The sequence below is a fragment of the Sus scrofa genome, chromosome 3, assembly GCF_054392235.1.
Source record: "Sus scrofa isolate SSC_HxYL_T2T_F1_AM1 chromosome 3, Sscrofa_HxYL_maternal_Yorkshire_Landrace_v2.0, whole genome shotgun sequence".
Classification (NCBI taxonomy): Eukaryota; Metazoa; Chordata; class Mammalia; order Artiodactyla; family Suidae; genus Sus; species Sus scrofa.
In genome coordinates this window covers 144,445,988-144,464,463 of record NC_139385.1, presented here as the reverse complement: position 1 = coordinate 144,464,463, position 18,476 = coordinate 144,445,988, and the positions used below count along the sequence as shown (strand labels likewise).

Genomic DNA, 18,476 nt, shown 5'->3' with positions numbered 1-18,476 from the left:
GGACATGTTAATCTAAAAGCCCAGCCGATTCCTCCCGGTCTGGAAAAACGAGTGCCCAGGACCATGTGCTGTCAAGCCTCAGCCTCCTCGGAGCAGGGCCCTGCGGACGAACGGTCTGCGCCGGCGCTTGGGAGGGAGGCTAAGCTGCAGGCACCGGCTGGACCGCCCGGCCGGCCAGCGTGACCTCGGGGCGGGGGCTCGCGCCGAAGCCTCGCCCGCCCTCGGCCCCGCCCCTCGAGTCCCCGCCCCTCGAGTCCCCGCCCCTCGAGTCCCCGCCCCTTCCGCGCCGCGCCCGCTCGCGGCCCGCCCCTCTCGCGCCCGGCCCCGCCCCACGGCCCCGCCTCGCTCGAGGCCCCGCCCCACCAGAGGCCGCGGCCGGCCCGCATACCCGCGCCGAGCACAAGTCCTGAGGCTTGGTGGACAGGTTCTGCGGCATCTCGCGGCAGCGCGTGGACAGGTTGAGGATGGCCGTGGCCGCCATGTGCGCAGCCTCCATGTCGTGCGTGTAGTCGAAGCTGCTCTTGCTGCACGTGCTGCTGGCGCTGCTGCCGCCGCCGCAGCTCAGGTTGCTGCTGCTACTGGGTGCGTAGGTGCTGGTGGTGCTGCTGCTGGGGCTGGCGTCCTTGCAGTACCGCTTCGCTGGGGAGACAGGGGACAGGGATGATTCGGGGCCCCCGCCCCGGGCCGCAGCAGCAGAAGAACCCCAGTGCCGCCCGCCGCGCTGTGCGTCCACACTTGGGCGTAGGTACCAAGGGGGACACGGTGCCAACGGGCTGATTCCTAGAAGTCTGGCTTTCCCCTTTGTCCTACTTCCACGTCGTGTGTTTGGATGGGCAGAGCTGGGAACTAGCAGGAAGAGCACACATGTCTCCCGGGCGGGATGCAGGAAGCCCACCAGGGCACATCATGCAATCTCATCAACGTGCCCTCCTGGGTAAGGCCTGGCCATCAGGATGTCGGCCGCCATTGGCCTCACCACCTGCTCACACCCGGAAGGAGGCTCCCGCCATGACTGCTCATCCGCACGCAGGGTGACGGGGCCGGCAGACCCTCGTCCCTCTAGAGACCTGATGACCCATCCTGCCGGGAGGGGCCGTGAGGGCCAGTCGGGGCTCACCTCCTGTGCAGGTGTGGCCCCTGCAATTTAGGAAGTGGCATCCTGGTCAGGGTGCAGCCAGACCACCACTGAAAACCCCTTCTCTCTGCCATCCCAATATATAAAGAGCCACCCAGCGAAGGGGGGCAGCGAAGGGGACAGAACCGCACACACACCTGTGGACTCACTTAAGCCAAGATAAACTTTAAAGCACTCGGGGATGCACAGACGCCCATGCGCGGGTCCTGCCGCCCCGCCCTTTGTGGGAACGGCCTCCTGCCTGCACCAGCCTCACTCATAGGATCTTTCTGAACAGCCAGCCTCCCTAAGAGCCAACCAGGCCCATAGGAACAAGTGTGGTTTCTAGGGCTGCTTACAGCGGTCCTTGAGCACAAGGATGAGAAGGTGGCTGATGGATGATTCATCAGGATGGGCCGGGTCCTTAGACGCACAAAATGCTCTTTGCTCAGGGGTCAGAAGCTCACTGACCTGCAGCGGGAGATGCCTGGAAGGAGCCAGGAGACCCCTTTGTAGTGTCCTGACACCCCCCTGCCCCCAGCGAGCCAGGCTTTCATGAGAAACAGGCACATCAGCACCTTCCTCCTGCAGCCAGAGCGGCGATTCCCACACGAGGCTGAGGTGCGGGGAGGACCTGGGGCTCCGGCTGTGCTCCAGATCGGGATAATTTAGGGAGCAGTCGCCCTTCACTGAGAGTGGGGAGGGAGGCATCCTGCATCCTGCTCTCTCGTCCTCAACATTGTCATTAGCGGGTCTGCAACCTGGGTACCCTGCTCAGGTGCCCTCTGACTGGAGGAAGTGACACAGCCTCCAGCCAATGTGGTTATAACAGCACCGAGAGCCGCCCAGAGCGCGAACTCCTGAATTCCCGTACAAAGGAGAGAAGAACTAAGCTTGCACTGCGGCTACCTCTTGACTCTGGACAGTGGAGCAAGTTCCCTGACACCAAGGGTGTGTCCCGGCGCTGCTCTGAGCACATCACAGCAGCCCAGGGAAGCCACTGCCCGGCCTCGCCCCAGCCCCTCGTGTAGATCAGGGGGTCAGTTCCACACCGTCAGACCCCACGAGCACGAGGAGTAACTTGCCAGGGAGTTACTGCCATGTCCTCAGCCAAGTCCGCTGAGCTCAAGCTGCTGGCGAGCCTACCCTTCCCTCCCTCCCCCGTGACGGCACCTGCTCTCACTCTGAGCAGAGACACGGGGAGTGTCCGGGGGACCAGCCCAGGGGGTTCTGTAAACCAACCGCTCACAGGACTCTCCAAACGGGCTGATGTTTGTGGCTTTATGTCATTTACAATGTTGTTATAAAAATAGGAACATAAAAACTGTGGGAAAAATGAAATAATACTTAGAAGGGATTTCTTTTCCCCCCCAGGGAGGGCCAGTCACTGGTAAAACAAAAGAAATGTAGGCCACGTAAATAAGAAAGCAGTTGTGTTTTGAAGTGCGGGAATTTCAGAGTCTAGTGGCAAGTAAGCAGGACTGCGTGTCTCTGCAACGACTGCAGTGAACTCTTGGTAAAGTGCCTCTGCTTCACCAGGTATTAAGATCCAAAGGTCCTCCTTCCCCCAGACCATGCCGAGGCGATGGGACTCGTCCAGAGTCGGACAGTTTGGACGGAACTGTGGACGACGGATGGACCGCCCTGTCGGCTCACAGAACCGGGAGGAAAGGCAGGGTAACATCACCGCGCCGGCATCCTTTCCCTAAGTCCCGCCAGGCACGTGTGGTTTTGTGCCCCAGGAAAGTCTAACTTCAGATTCCCACGCAGCGAAAGTCTTGGTTTGAATAATTACCGCCCAACCGGGGCTACTCGGGCCGCCACCAGGGGGCGCCGAGGAGCGAGCCGCGCCTGCCCCTCCTCCCCAGCACCGCCCAGCACCCCCTCCACAAAGTCAGACGCACTTGCTTTTTCTGTCGACAAACACTATTTCCATTCGAAACTTTTTTTCCAATCAATCCGCAGACAAACTATATGAGTATTCCTCGGCATGCCAGCGCGTTGCCGAATTTACATGCCAGCGCGTTGCTGAATTTACAAGACAGAATCGCTCTCTTTAGAGTGTTGCCTTTAACCCCTGCATTTACAACCTCGGAAGCCCGGTGGATCTTAAACCCTTTTGTGCAGGAAAATGGAAAAGGATATGAGATCTATGTGATCCAATATGATAAATCAGAAAGACAAAATAGCTTCCAACTTAGTGACCGCCTCTGCCTCTAAGAGTCTTGCTAAGCCTTTCTCCCTGGAAATGCCCTCTTGCTCCTGGAATTCACGTTTTCCTGTGGGGAACAGAGCAAAATGTGTCTTCCCCATCCGAGTTCCCGTTAAAAGCAGACAAAGGCATACGGCCCAGAGACAGAGCTCCTGAGGCTCTCCCTGACCCCGCGTCCAGACCTGCACCCTTAGGTCTGGCTGGATTCAGGGCTCTGCACCCTAATTCGTGCCACTGACTCCCGGGTCTCCCATGGGTTCATGGTTGTGCTTTCCTGTCAGTAACCTGAAATAGGGACGCAGAGGCCTAAGGAAGAAAGGGAGCTTCCTGGGAGTTCCCTGGTGTTGCAGCAGGTTAAGGATCGGGCATTGTCCCTGCAGGGGCTTGGGTCACTGCTGTGCCGTGGGTTCGACCCCTGGCCTGGGAACTTCCACCTGCTGAGGGCATGACCAAAAGAGAAAGAAAAGGAGCCTCCTTGAGTGTCCTGTTAGGTCGTCTGCTCAGGTGGTTTAATGTGTCTCCTCCACCCAAGTCGGGGCTCCTGGCTGTTGCCGTCTCCTCCCTCACCGAGCGCTGCCTGCGCGGCTCCCATCTGCCTGGTTGGCACCCGCCTTCAGGCTTTGGGCCCGGGGGGGGGGTGCGGTGAGACAGCTACCTGCCCAGGTGGGACCCAGAGCTGCGGGGGGGCCTGGGTACCTCATTCTGCACAAGCAGCTCTAAGGAGGCCAGAGAAGGCCCCAAGTGCAGGCCGGCATCTGTCAGAGAGAACTGGGCGGGGAGAGGCTTTTGGGGGCAAGGGAGGATTGGGAGAGCTGAGCAGGTGTTCGGGGAGGCGGGACCTCCGGGGACAGGGGTGGTGTGCGGGGTTGGGGGGCGCCCTGCTCCAGAGGATCAGTCCCGGGATCGTGGAGGCCCCCGGGGAAGGCCGTCCGAGGTGGGTGCCTGCGAGTGCGCCAGCGAGCAGGGTGAGGAGGCCTGTCAGGGGAGGGCGGAAGAGCGGGGGCACAGCAGAGAGAGGAGGCCTTGGAGGAGCCAAGAGGGGTTCGACGATGCTGGAGAAATGTTTGGCTTAGAAGCGCTTTGAAGTTGGGAGTCACTGAGGAGGCTCATGAGATGGGTTGGTTCAGGGCTGGGAATGAGTGGACAGTAAACAAAGCCGGCCGAGCTGCCCAGAGATGCCGTGGGCATGGCTTAGACCGGGTTGGGAACTTTCTCGGTAAAGGCCCGACACTGGTCCACGCTTGGCAGCCACAAGATCTCGGGCAGGACAGCGCCCCGGGAAACGCGTGGGTGAGAGTGGCCCGTGTGGGCAAAGCTGCTCCCCCTCATGAAATTCGAAGCCCCCGGGTCACTTTTGCAGGCCACGCAATGTCACTCTTCTTCCAGTTTTCCCGCCCTTTTGAAATGGAAAGGCCGTCTGTTCATAGCTCACCACACAACCCAGGTATGGGGGGCGCAGTGGGGGGCCGTGGGCGGAAATGCCGCCTGGGCTCCTGGGGGCAGAGGCGGTCCCTCTGCTCTCCCAGTTTCCCTCCCACACGGGTTTCTGTCCCCCCACCCATCTCCAGGTGGTCCCACCCCTCTCCTCACACGTCTGCGGTCCGGCCTCACCAGCCCGCTGGCCGTTCCCTCTCACGCGTGGGTTTCCTGCCTTCTGGTAATTTCCACCCAAGCCTCATGATCAAGTTGCTCAAATTGGCCACTTTGGTGAAGGGCGTGCTCACTCCTGCAGGCAGACGGATGCCTCGCCTCTGGGTGTGAGCCCTTCCTGGCGACTGGCCAAGGGAGGAAAGAGAAGACGGTGACGGCGAGGTGAGCGCGTCCGGAGGCCGGCCAAGGGGTGGCTGGAGGGAGGGCTGCGCGGACAGACGGGCAGACAGCGAGAGACAGATGGACACACAGCAGCTCCTGAGTGTCTGGAGGGACTAAGGCAGAAACCCCAGTGTCTGCTGAACGTTTTTAGTGGCAGCGGGTGGCGTCTAAGCAATGATGCCCAGAGCCTGGGGAACGGGCCTGCTCCCCCCGCAACAGGAGGCTCACGCCACTCTTTCCTTAGGAGCCGGCCCTGGGGACAGCCTCTTTGGGGGTGACTGCAGAGCCCCCCACCCCGGGCTCTTCCCGGCTCACACCGCCTCAGAAACCTGGCCTGCCTGCCTTGTCCTCAGGGGGCGCCTTCCTGAATGGTTTCCACAACCTGTGACTGGCGAGGGAGAAATGCAGCTGTCCTCCGTGTCCGCTCTGTCCTCAGCAGACGGTGGCAGCTGCTGCCCTTCCCTTCTCTTAGTTCCCAGAAGCCCCGCGCCCAAGTTTCTGTTCTGTGTCCTTGCTGTCCATGGGTCCGCGGCAGAGCAGGGCCCTGCCTGTTTCCAGCGAGGGCAGTGTTTTCTGGGTAGGTGAGAATCAACGCCCAGAAAGAACACGCCTGAGGCCCCTCCTGAGCCGGGGGCAGGGGAGCGCTCCCCGCCTCTGCCCTCGAGGAAAGCCTCGCAGGGGAAGGCTGATTCATCACAGCCCCTAAACAGGAGAGCTGAGAAAGGGCCCCGTGCCCAGGAAAACGTGCTCGCGGCCACGACGTCACCCAGGGGCCACCAGAACCGCGGGCTAAAGGCCGTCTGGCCGCAGCATCAGCAGCAGGAGGGTCGCAAAGAGCGGCCACCAGAAGGTGTAAGTGAGCGGAAGTCCTATAAGCAGAATCCCTAACGATGTGGATTCGAGTTTTTGGGGCCTTCATTTGCAAGCAAGTGAATGACGTTACCACAGAGCCTGAACGTGGAAAATCATTAGAACAAAACCCCGGTACCCTCCGCGCCACCCCAAGCCAGCCCCTCCGTTTGCCCCACTCAGCACCTCTGCTCCTGGACTTTCCCGTCGCCGCGTGCAGGCTCGTCCACACGAGACGCAGCGAGAAACACGACGTGTCGTGCCCCACGTGCACTAACTGTCATCAAGGCAAAGGATGACCGAAGGGTTGGGGACAGAAGTGCGGCAGCTCACGCGGGACGGTGCGGGGGTCTGGACGCCCCCAGCACTCTACTTAGAGTTTCTTTCTTTCTCTTTTGGTGGGCTGTGATTTTAATTAAGTATCGTTTTCGGAGAGCAGCTCCAGTGTTTAAAACCGTCTCTCCTGCCTCTGCTGGAGAAACCCAAGATAAGGCCCCTAAACCATCCAGCTCCTATAACCTGTCCCCATCGGTAACATCTACCCACGAAGGCCCCAGAGCCTGGAATTTAAAATAGAACCGTGGTTAGGTAGAGCAGCCAGCGCAGAAATGCATCCTCCCTCTGTGGTTCGACTACTTACCCAGCGAGCTTTGCGATGACACGGACCTAGTCAGTTCAGGGCTGACACCACCGCAAGGGGGTGCAGACCCGCAGGCGTGGAAATAACCTACGTCCCCCTGGGAACCACACGGGGTCTGTTTGTTTCCCGGGTCCTGGCTGCGGGCAGCCATGGTGGCTGCTCTGAGCGAGGCCGGTGACAGAGGGACACAGCCAGGACCCAGGCTCCAAGCGGGGGCCGTGCCTGCTGCAGGGAGGCGGTGGGACGGGCCGAAGCCGCGTGTCCCTGTCTGCACATTACAATCAATGGTGACTTTAAAGCCACACAAGGGAGGACCTCCGGGGCTTCGGAGCTGCCTGGCCTGGGGGCCGCCCTGGGCGTCAGAATTTAAACCTCCCCGGCTGACAGCAATGGGCGCGAAGGGCACACGGAGCCCCCACAGCCGAGAGCTCCCCGGTCTGCTCTGTGTCCGGCGTCGGCAGGGGTCGGGAGAGAGGAGGCGCTGTCTCCGCGAGCAGCCCACGGCAGCCTGTCCCCACGCCGGCCAGCCGCCAGCCCGCCTGGCCCCGGGGACACGGGGCGAAGGGGTCTCCCTCCCTCCTGCCGGTCCTGCGCCCGCACCCGAGTGACCCCGACCCCGGGCTGCCTTCCTGGGGGCCACAAGCGACGGCATGCTGGACAGTCGGTGGGGATGGGCATACACAATCACAATGATAACCGCAAGCGCGACTCCGGGCATACGTGTGTGCACCTCCTACCATCAAATCCTTTGGGGGATATTTCCCTGGTTTGCACCTTGGGGGCTATGGCCCGCTTGCCGTACGTATGGCTGTCGTAACTGTTGTACTCAAAGGATGTCTTGGAATATTTCTCCAGCTCTTTGGCCAGGTTGGAGCGAGGCGTGGTGGTGGGGACGTTGTTTCTGTAGCCGTAGTGTGGGATCTCGAGCTGCTTTACAAAGCACATGGGCCTGGAAACGAACAAGAGACAGCGGGTAGCTCGTTTTCTCGCGGCTGCGCACGAGGGAGACGCGGCTCCCGGGACAGTTAGAGCATCTTGTTTCCCCAGCTGCACGCAGGCCCAGACCCTCGCGCTAAAGTCGCAGTTCCCTCGGCCGGAGAACAGGCTGTGCCGTTGTAAGCGCACGCCCGAATCGGCTCTGTGCCACCAAGTGGGCCAACGGGAGAGGAAACGAGACAGGTGCTCTGACGGACGGGGGCGGAGGTGAGGCCAGGCAGGCAGCGACCCGGATGGACGCCGGGTCTGCGGCCTTGCTGGCAGCCGGGGTGTCAGTGCCTGAGCGAGCCCTCGGGGACACAGGGCTGAGCCCCAGGCCCGGGACAGCCCTGAAGCCCCCCCCCCACCCCCCACCCCAGTTAGAGGGACCCAGCCCACGCCGCCTCCTCGCCCCCGGCTGGAGGCCCATCAAGAGAAGGCAGAGGCGCAGTCTGCTGTGTTGTCCCCCTCTGATGCGGTGTCACTGCGTCTGGTGAAGAACGGGGTCCCTGTATTAGACCCGAGGCCTCCGCTGAGGAGGGGTGGTCTGCCCTTCCGTCAAGTGGCCCACAGAGCCCTCGGTGGAAGGCAAGCTGGGTACGGACCCCCCGAAAGGAGGGCCCTCCCAGCTCTTGGGGGTCCAGCTCGGGGTGGGAGGGCCGCCAACAGGAGCCCCCAGCCCCAAGCCCTCTCCCTTTGCTCCAACGTCCCTGTGTTAATAACAGGTCCTTCTCAAAGGCTCGCAGCCCAGGGTTTCTGGGGGAGGCCGTCTCGCTCCCCATGACTACGAGGGGCTGAGGAGCACCCCATCTACCGGGTGCTCTCCCATGAGTGCGTCACAGGCACTGCGCGCGTTAGGTGGGTGATGCCCACAAAGAAACATCTAGAAGGACACGCACCAGAAGGCAGTGCGGATTTTTCTCTGAAAGGGAGGATCAGAGACGGCTGTCATTTCCGTCTAAGCTAAACATTCCATTTCTCATAGAGATTTCAACTTTTCTCCTGAGAGAAGAAGGGGGTTCACGACTGCGGTAAAACCCTTCCGGAAGGAGGGGAAATAACACGCGACAAAACCAAAGAGGAATTTGTATCATTTTCCAAAGACTTTTTCCCAAACAGTTTATCCCAAAGAGATAATTCAACGGAAGCTGAACTGAGTGTGCGCGTGTGCGCATGCGTGTGTGCGCATGCGGGCACGAACTGCTCTCCCTTCGATGATGAGGTGGGAACCAGCCCGGGGGGCTCAGGGCTAGAAGCCGGTTCCGGCGCGGCTGACCCCGCCCCGCAGGGTGCGTGGAGCCACGAGGACAGCTTTCCTTACCGAGACGCAGGGGTGTGCTTTTGGGGTGACCCCCACCGCAGAGGCGGAGGTCACGGGTTGTCGTGGTTCTGCAGGATGAGGGCTGCAGGCACGGCAGAAGTGCACCCGGGTGGACGATGCGGCAGGTGGGGTCCCCCCATCCTCTGCTGAGCGCGAGGAGCGCTGGACGGGGGATCCTGGCGGCCTCTTCACCTCCACAGTCCGTGACTCGGTCGGGCTTGTCCTCTAACCCCGGGTTTTCTCTCTGTCACGTGGGGGTCCCGCCTCCCACGCCCCAGGGGCCTCTCTCTAGTGGGGGTGACACTGCTGTGGCCATGACGTCCTCAAGAATGTGGACGTGTTCCTGCAGGTTGGAGGGACGGCCTCGTCCCCAAACTGAGATACGCGACTTTGGGCTCCTTGGGTTCATTCTCGAGGCTTTCTTTTCAGGCGCATTTGCAGGATGACAACGCTTCGGGGCCAGAAGGCCAGCCAGAAACCACCCCGTGAGCTGCCCTAGGGGAACGGGGGGGGGGGCACGGCCCCCGCAGCACACAGCCCACAGGCAGGACAGGTCTCCCCCGCGCGCGCTGGGCGGTACCTGAGCACCCGGTCTGAGGCTTGGCTGGCCTTGGACACGTCACAGCTCTGGTGTTTTTCCTGGGCCTTTGCCAGTTTCTCCGCTGCAGCAATGGGGCATCCAGAGAGGCTGCAAGGACAGAAAGGGGGCTGAAGCATCTCTGCCGGGGTGACGCACACAGCGCCCACCCCCGGTCAGGGCACCCTGGCGGGACACACAGGCAGGGAGCCATCAGCTTGCTCGCCTCTGGGTCTCCAGCAGACAATGCCGATGGCCAGGCCATGCGTGAAGGACACGTGGTCCCCTCCAGTGACAGCAGGACCAAGGCCGGGTGGGTCAAGGGACATTACAGACACAGCTCCCGCTCTGGGGGCTCGCGGTTTCTGGACATGAGGTGTTAGCCGCTTGGTAGAAAGGGTTTCTGAGGCCCAGGAGCCGGGCTCTCCCGTGCCAAGAAGTGGAGTTGGCAGGCCCTGCCCGCAGCACGGTGGCCTGGGCGGCCTGGCTTGTTTGCGTCCCCCAGGAAGGGGCACAGAAGCGGGGGGAGGGGGCGTCACATCTAGGCTGCTGTCAAGAGCTTTGTGCCTGATTCTGCATGAAACCACGATGCCTGCTGCTTGTGTCTGTGTCTCTGCACGCAGTACAGAGGCCTAGTCCCCATAAACACGGTCTGGACGCCGTGCGATTCTGCAGAAGCGGTGGAGGAGCTGATGCTGGAAACCCCGAACCGTGCCCAGGGTGACCCTGGCCAGTCCGCCCACCGTGCCCGTCTCCCGGGAGGCCCGGGATGCTGCTGCAGGACATAAACTCGACACAAGTAGCCAAATTCACCGGACAAGCCAAAATTACAGTGAAACTTCTAACAGGTTCCTCTGCTTTGATGGAATTTTATACAGCTTTGTGAAGCTGAACTACGGGTAGTTAAAAAACCCAAAAACCCAGGATCACTTTTACACTATTGAAAAAAACCTGATGATAAGGAACTCAAGTCAGAATGAGACAAGAAGGGGGGTTTGTTGGAGCAAAAGCGTGGTTCTGGGCAGGGTATTTGCAGCAACAAATATTTGCATCGTCACCCCAGCCCCTCCCTGCTGCACGTTCGCCCACGTGACACCTGCTGGCATGTTGGTGATGCCCACGCTGCTGACCAGGGCCTCAGCACAGGGTCAAGGGCGCGGCCGAGCGAGGTCACTGCCCGCTCTTACTCCTCTGGTTCCCCTCCTGGCTGAGGAAGGGGGTGCAGGACAGGCCCCCCACCCCTGGGAGATAACGGGGCTTTACTGCAAGTGGTCATGGTTCCACCTGGGGACCGTCTGCGGGTGTCATCACGCCATCACCCCAGGGGGTGAAACAACTAAGAAACCCCCGTCTGCAGAAGGGGTCGGAGCGGGGACCTTGCCGCCCACGGCCGGCCGGCTCGGCGCCCCTGCCCCGAGCGTGGGACCCAGGCCTCCGGAGGTCCCGGGCCACGACCGCCAGGGAGCCGCTCCCCTGCAGCCAAGGCGCAGGGCTTCACTTACCTTCTGTGCGAGTTCCTGTTGCTATTTACATGCCCTCGCCCTGTGCAGCCCGGAGTAGGACACTTGAGCACATTTTCATGCATGGCAAGAACTTGACAGGGAGAGGCAGAGAAAACAGCCCAGCGTTAAAACACAGAAATGGCCGAGTACAAGGCTATGCAATCATTGTAACAGAGGCTGTTGGTTTACGACAGACGTCCTACAGACAGAGTGATGGACATGACCGGAACACAGGGGGGAGGGGAAGGGGCCCAACCTCGCCCTGGGGGGCATGCAAAGCGGGCGTGCTGGGCGGGAGCGGTGGCCTCGGGGACGGGAGACCAGAACTGTTCCCGATGGGACAGGAAAGCCGGGCTCCCCCCGCCCCCACAGAAGCACTGAGTGGCGACGAGTCCGCCGAAGCACTTAGATTCGTGGTGTCTAGAACACGCCTCTGCCCAGGAAACACGCGGAGGCGTGCTTATGGCGGGCGTGGGCGAAGAGACGACCCCAGGCCTGATTTTGAAATACAGCGAATGTGCTGGTGACCTTCCATCTAGGAAGCAGGGGCTGGACTCTCCTTCGCGTGGACCGAGAAGGCAGGAGGTGCTGCGCTGGCCTGAGCGACCCCAGGCGGCCCAAGCAGGGCGAGGTCTCAGGAGCAAGGGCTCGGCCGCCCCCGTGTCTGGAGCCCATGCTCAGATTTCCCCTTGGCGGCCGTGGGCCTGGACTGTCACCTGTCCTTTCTTTCCTAGTCCTCAGTGACTGCTCACTGGTCTGGGTTGTGGGGATGCCCGGGGGCGTGAGCAGTGCCACCTGCCAGCGAGCTTTACCTGGCGCCAGGTGGCCATCAAAGTCTGTGGACACGACCTGCCCAGGCCAGCTGCGTAACTGCACCCCCCACGCTTCCCTCCTCTCTAAAGCAGCCCCTCTGCCCTGAGGGGCTCCTCCTGTCCCACACGGTGCTGTGGCTCCGCCCTCCCCTTCCCGGGCAGTCCCTCGTCCCACAGCCGTCCGTCCGTGCCGGCGGCCCCTGCTCCATCCATGCAGGGCTCGCCCTGCTGGGATCCGGCTGCAGCAGGTTTCGGGGAGTGTCCTTCTCTGCCTGCGGCAGGTGCCCAGGACCCAGGGCACAGCTGCCTCCGCGTGGGGAGAGACCTTCCCCCTTATGCCAAACTCCTCCAAGGCTGTCTTCCCTGGAGATGCAGCAGTGGGGACGCCCTCTCCTGCCCCCACCCCCGTCATCTCCGGGGGTCCCTGCGTCTGCCCACCTCAGCTTCCTCCACGAGCTCACCGCTCTCAGCTGCCAGCTCCTGCCCACCCTGGGCCCCCACTGCCTCCTCTCTTCACCTGCGGCCCCACCTCCCGTTTGGGGCTCCTGCTCACCCTTCACCTTGCCTCCTTTCTGGGCAGCTCCGGCCCCAGTTGTTACGGACACGGCTCAGAGGACAGAGCCGGTAGCCACCAGTGCCCCAACCCTGTCCAGGTCCCCAGGCTGGTCTTCCAACAGCCCAGCGGGAATATCATTTGGGGGGTCCAGGGTAAACTGGAAAATCCAGGGCTCAAGTTCCCCCCGTAGGACGTAGTCCCAGTTCTCGTTTCCTGACACCCCCCCTCGGTTCGTCACCCTGACCCTTGACCTGGGGGGCCACCCGGCGCCTTCTTGGGCTCCCTCCCGTTCTCCTCCTGTCCTGCCAGCCTGTCTCTGGGGCGGCCCTTCGATCTGTCCCATCCTTTCCCTCCTCTCTGCACTGCCTTCCTCCTGCCCTGCTCTCCTGCTGGGCTTCCCGGCAGCTTTTAGAAACGCCGTGGATTCTCTCTCATGCGGGACCGGCTCACGGGCTGTCCCCCGGCCCCGTGCTGGCAGCAGGGCCTGGGCCTCCGTCACGCAGTGGCCACACTGTCCTGGGGTGGCTCTGTGGCTCTGTGCCCCTCCTCAGCTGGGTTGGGAGGGCGCGAGCCGCACTGATGGCGAGTCCTCTGAGTCTCTAACAGGGTGCTGCCACCCTGGGTGCCGGCTACGTGACAGAGTTCACCTGGACAGAAACGAGGACTGGGGGAGCTGGCCCGGGAGAAGCTAAAACAGAAAGTGTGGAGAACGAGAGACTTGTCTTCTCTGGAGCCTTGTACTGTCTTGCACGTTATGCTGTCATAACGAATCACACAGGAGCAAACCCCACGAGCGATTCTAGGGACGCCCTGGGAGGCATCTGTAAGGCTGGCGTCCGAGCTGAGCTCCCTGCCCCCGCGGCACAGGTGAGGCCGGGGTGACCTGGCCCGGGTCTGTGGCGGCAGGTTTGGGGTGCAGCTCGGCAGGCCACGGGCCATGCTGTCGCACGTTCAGACCTTCCTTGCGCAAATACGGAGTCGGGGGCCTGCTCAGCCATGAGAAGGAGCTGATGGTCTGCTTTGATGCCTCAAAGAAAACTGCGGAAAGAAGCTCTTCCAGACCATTGGCGCTCGGTCCTAGCGCCTTGTTTGCAGATGAGGACAACCAAGGACCGAGAGCAGGTCACCTGCCCGGCTCTTTCGGGCTGAGCGTCAGACCCAGGTCTCCGTGGAGACGGGCGGGCTCGGGATGGGGACCAAGGGGCCTTGGCTCTGCCCTCCGCTCAGTTCACAAAGCGCGGAGCATCCGCAGGCCGCCGGGCGTGGTGTCGATTCCCGTGAAGAGAGGTGACCGTCTGGCCTTCGTGCTCCCCACCTGGAAACAGGGCCGGCCCTGCCCTGCAGGGGTGAGTGGAATCAATGAGACAGGGTCGGCTGAGCGCGAGCTGGGGGCCCGAGGCGGGGGCAGGGCGCTGGGGGGAAGCTGCGCGGGGCAAGCGTGGGGCCTCCTGCTCATGTAACACACGGGACAGCCTTGCTCTCCGGTCCGCCTGTGTCACAGCTGCGCCTCGGCCCGCAGGACGGTGCCGAGAAACGCGGCGTATTATTTCCAGGAGCCACGTGAAAACCTGAGCCACAGTAGCTTCTGCAAATACTTCCCCCGGAAACACCCCACTGCACTGTTTCCTGAGCTCGACTGTGCCCCTGGACCTTCTCTGTCCTCCCCAAGTGGGCCACTTTGATGGGACAGTCCTCAGTCCTCGGGAGTCTCTCAACAATTGGCTGGCCATTGTCACATCTCAAGCCAAGCTATGATGTCTTCCCACTGGAAACTGTCTCAGAGTGAAAAAAAATCCCTGACACCTTAGACTCAAAATCCGGATCTCAAAGCACACAGCCGTGTCCCCAAAGGTGCCTTTCTTCCTGAGCCATCGATCCTAACCGCATCTAAACAGCTGGCATACCTTTACGTGCCGAGAGAAAGAGAACCAAAAATGTGTCCATCGATTCAGTTCTAAAAGAAGTTTAGTGGCTTTCACCCGCTTACTGCGGATCCTAGCTAAGGGGCGTGGGCGGGTGGCGTCCAGACCCGCCTGCAGTGAACCCCCTCACTGAAGGCTCTATCTTGCGGAAATGTCGGGGCCACGCTGCCAGGAAGTAGCTTTTACAAAGAAAATGCAACAAAACATGAAGACGGGTTCCCACGGATAGAGAGGCTCAGATAACGGGGCAAAAGAAATCGGCAGGCCTTCTTCTTAGGGATGCACAGCTCTCTGGCGCTGGCTGCATGTGTCCGAGCATTTGGGAGGAGAAAAGGAGAGAGAGGTGGCCTGTCTGGGGCCACAGCGCGAGCGAGCGAGGCGGTAAGGCCCAGCGCCCAGGCCCCCCTGCGCGGGGGCCGAGCTGCAGGGGGCGGCCCCGAGGGGAGGCGGCCGCCAGGGCGACCCGGCGGGTGCAGGGGGCTGGGCGCGGGCGGCCCCGCGGACCAGGCGGGCCGCCTGCGCTGGGTCGCACTGCACCGGAGATGGAGATGACAGAGGGAGGATGGCAGAAACGAGTCACAGGAGTGCGCTCCAGGGCGTGGTGAGACACGGACTTACTTTCTGGAGGGACCCTATCTTTGTGCGGGCATCCGGACAAACTGCGGTGATGCGGATAAAGCCCGGTTACGTGGCCAGTTCCATCGCACCCTGGGGTGGGGCACTTGCTCTCTTTCTTTTCTGCTCTCGAGGGATCTAAAAGCGACAACAGGTGTCAAGAGAATGAATTTCTTTTTTTTACCGACTGAAGACAAATGTGATTATTTAACAATCTGAAGAGACCTTGAGACATAAAGAAATAAAGCAGGTGTTGGGGACAGACTGTGACAGCAGGTGATAGTTGCTTGGTCTGGGGGGATTTTTTTGACCTTAAAACAGTATAATCGTGAATCGTCAACTATCTGACTTCGGATTCTGAAGGAAGCAAGAAGGATCTCCCTGCCCGGCCCCCGATTGTTTTCCCGTGTGTTACATGACAAGCTGTGTTGCTCAAAGAAAGCAACATAAATAATGATGAGACAGTGACCTTCTCAGAGAACAAAACATCTCCGTGATCCTTCAGCAACGGCTTCGGGACATGGAACCAGGACACTTGCTGTTACTGAAACACTCTTGAGCAGAGTTTTTACCGAGCACTCGGATTGCATAGGATAGAGGCTACGCAATTTGACTGGTATTAAAATTTCTCCTCTGGCAACACGGTTCCTGTTCCTGGACACACCAATTCAGCATTTTTCTCAAGACCAGCTGAACTCTCAGAAGGCACTGCAAGCAGATGACCAGAACGGTGGAAACCCCATCCAGAGCCATGGGGGGCAATCGAAAATGTTTCCGAAGCTGCTGGAGCAGACATTGGTTCTGATCTTAGACTGGCTTGGAACCAGAGGAAGCTCTCGCAGCTGTGCTGCATGCAGGGGCTAAGAGGGTAAGAGTGTCTGGGCAGCCTGGGGCTCTGCGGCCCTGTCCGGAGGAGCAGCGTTTGGTCAGAGCTCCAATGCCAGACGTCAGGAATGCCGTGACATTGCTGACAAAATGATTTCTGTACCCAGAATGGACCACAGTTCACAAATGTGCAGAAAATAACTCCAGAAACTACTTCTAAGATGCAGCCCAGGCCAGATAGTCACGCGAGTGTGTGAAATACCAACTTGGGGGCAGTTTTCAAAACCCAGTGCCCAGAAGGGCACTAGCTGGGGACCGTACGAATCCGGTCCAGGCGGTGTGACAGTTGAAACTTCTTTAGGGGGTTAATGTTTTCTGTGGATATCTCATTCATCAGGCCAATCATGACTGCTAGAAAAGAAATGTTTTACTTTTGGCTATGGATTCATTTTATACCAAGAAAAAAGACTGGCTTAAAATTTTGCGAACTTTTATGGGCTGTCTTCTTAAGTCATTCATGTGAACTTGAAATAGACAAAGGACTCACAGGAAGAGATACGGACTTTTATGTTGATATAGAAATCCCTCCTTTTATTTTTTAGCTCACATTTTATTCTCTGACGTGTCTTTTAGGTCCTGGACAACCTTCAACCAGTGCTGCTGCTGAGGGGGTGTCCTAGAAACAAGAACCAGCCCCTCCCACTGTTATTTATAGACGGTTATCGCTGAGGACAAAGCCAGGCCTGCGCTGCTGTGACTTCAGTTTCTGCAAGTCTCACGGCAGCTCCTTTCACACGTGCTGTCCCGAAGGGCAGTGCTTCATTGCCTTGGGGTCATTTCATAATAACATCGGTACAATTTAACGAATGCAAATATAAAATGGTAAGCGCATAGCACCAGTTTCAAAGGAAAACATTGATTATTTAAGAGCATGAATTAGAGAGAGAACCTGACATCATCAACCGGATGCAAAGGCCTCTACAAGGTAAAAAGCAAGCTCTGACTCTAGGAAGCAGTCGGGGGCTCTTTTTCGTGAGCGTATTTACAATCTGCTAAGCAATTACACTCTTTCACGACCTTTAAAGCGTGAGGCTACATGCAGGTTTGTGTGAACTCTGTGCGGCTCCAGCTACTTCAGTTCTGGACACACCACGGGCGTTCTCGCCTCTCGACGTGTGAGCGCTGGTGGAGGACGGGTCTTTTGCCCCCTCCATGCCCCCTTTATTGCCTCCTCCTTGCAATCACAATTCCTCTTGGGATTTAAGCAAACACAAAACAACCAAGCAAGCAAACAGGCCAACAGTTTAACTGAAAACCTTGCAACGGCATCCAGAAAAAGCCGTGTCTGGCTTTAGCCAGCCCCCTCCCCCCGCCCCGTTCCAAGGAGGAGAAGGAAGAGCGAGGGGTTTCCTGATAAATTTCTGGCCTTTAGCCCAAGATCTTGGAAAGGTTACGCACTTGTCATTGAAGCCGCTTTGAGAAGGTTGGGCAGGAGCGAGAACTGGGAGACAGTCCTCTCCACCTTGGACAAAACCGGAGAAGCTGACCCTCGACGGCCAACCTGCCCTGTGCTCGCAGGAGCTTTGCAGGCCGTGCTGCCAGAGGACCGGGCCTTTGTCGTAAAAAGGAGGGCAGGGGTCTCTCTGCCCCACTTTGCTGTCCCTGCCGGGCTACGCTTACGTGGCTCCGAACAGAACTACGCACGCCTGCAAAAGGGACTTGGGAGCCATGTGGAACCCACGGATAGGCAATGGAGCAGAGCTGTGGTCAGAGGAGGAAGACCCAGGAGAGGTCGAAGCCAGTGCTCCCCGGCACCCCCCCCGGCCCCCCGCAAGTCCAAATCCTCGGCCCTGCCCCCGCCTCTCTCGGCCTTTGGGGTTTTGACTGTTTGTCTCCACCCTCATTAATCTGGGGGGAGCAAAGCGATCTGAATTCCATTTCATGCCCAAAACAAAATAAAACAACCACAAAACAAAAGGGGTCAACAGCTACGGCCAGCGGCTGTGCTGAAAGGAACCACAGAGACGGGAGAGGGCACAGCCAGGCGGGGTCCACGGGGCCGGCGTGGGTCCGAGCGCCTTGCTGGGTTTCTCCGCGCCCAGACTCTGTCCTGAAACGCTCCCTGCAGAATTCCAAACAGGCGCCTGCCGCGTCTGTCCACCGGAGCCTCCCGGCGCCAGCACCCTGCTTCTTCCTAAGGGAGCTCCGCTCCTCTCAAGGACCCACCCACCGGAAGGTTTCTGCGTGACTGCGCCCCAGCTGTAAACACACAAGCTGGGTCTCCTGGTCCACACGACCCCAAAAGCAAGCTTGGTGCGCCACTGAGCTCCGGTCCGTGGCCTTTAGCTAACGACCCTTCCTCGTACCCTGCACCTGCCAGGGTCTGGCCTGCCCCTGCCTCCCTGAAACCACGGTCAGCACCCAAGCACCTGCCACAGTGGGATCCGACCTGGCCTCTGCCTAAGGTTCACCTCCACACGGGGTTTGGTTCAAGCGATGCTCACCCTGCCCGTGGAGGCACGTGCACACACTGAGAGGAGAACACACGCCCGAGTCACCGAAAGAGGACGTTCTGATTGGGGCGTTTACACAGCAATGGCTTTTCAGACCAAAGGCCTGAACGTCACGATGGTGAAACTCAATATTCGGAAGGAATGGAACAAAATGCGAAGCAGAAGATCTCTTCCGGAACTAATACGGAAGACCGTGAGGGGTCACCAGTCCCTTCTCGAACTGCTCCTCAC

General features: G+C 59.8%; 1 protein-coding gene across 50 annotated transcripts in view; it reads right to left on the bottom strand.

The window, feature by feature from the left end:
- Positions 1-18,476, bottom strand: part of MYT1L (myelin transcription factor 1 like) — a 365,227-nt gene that overhangs the window by 65,129 nt on the left and 281,622 nt on the right. For all 50 annotated transcript variants that reach the window (XM_085020083.1, XM_085020074.1, XM_085020067.1 and 47 more), the window contains 5 exons: positions 14,911-15,045; positions 11,003-11,093; positions 9,504-9,611; positions 7,365-7,576; positions 389-639 (listed from right to left, as the gene is read on the bottom strand). In XM_085020083.1, coding sequence (XP_084876209.1) covers positions 389-639; positions 7,365-7,576; positions 9,504-9,611; positions 11,003-11,093; positions 14,911-15,045 — 797 coding nt within the window. The remainder of the gene's footprint in view (positions 1-388; positions 640-7,364; positions 7,577-9,503; positions 9,612-11,002; positions 11,094-14,910; positions 15,046-18,476) is intronic.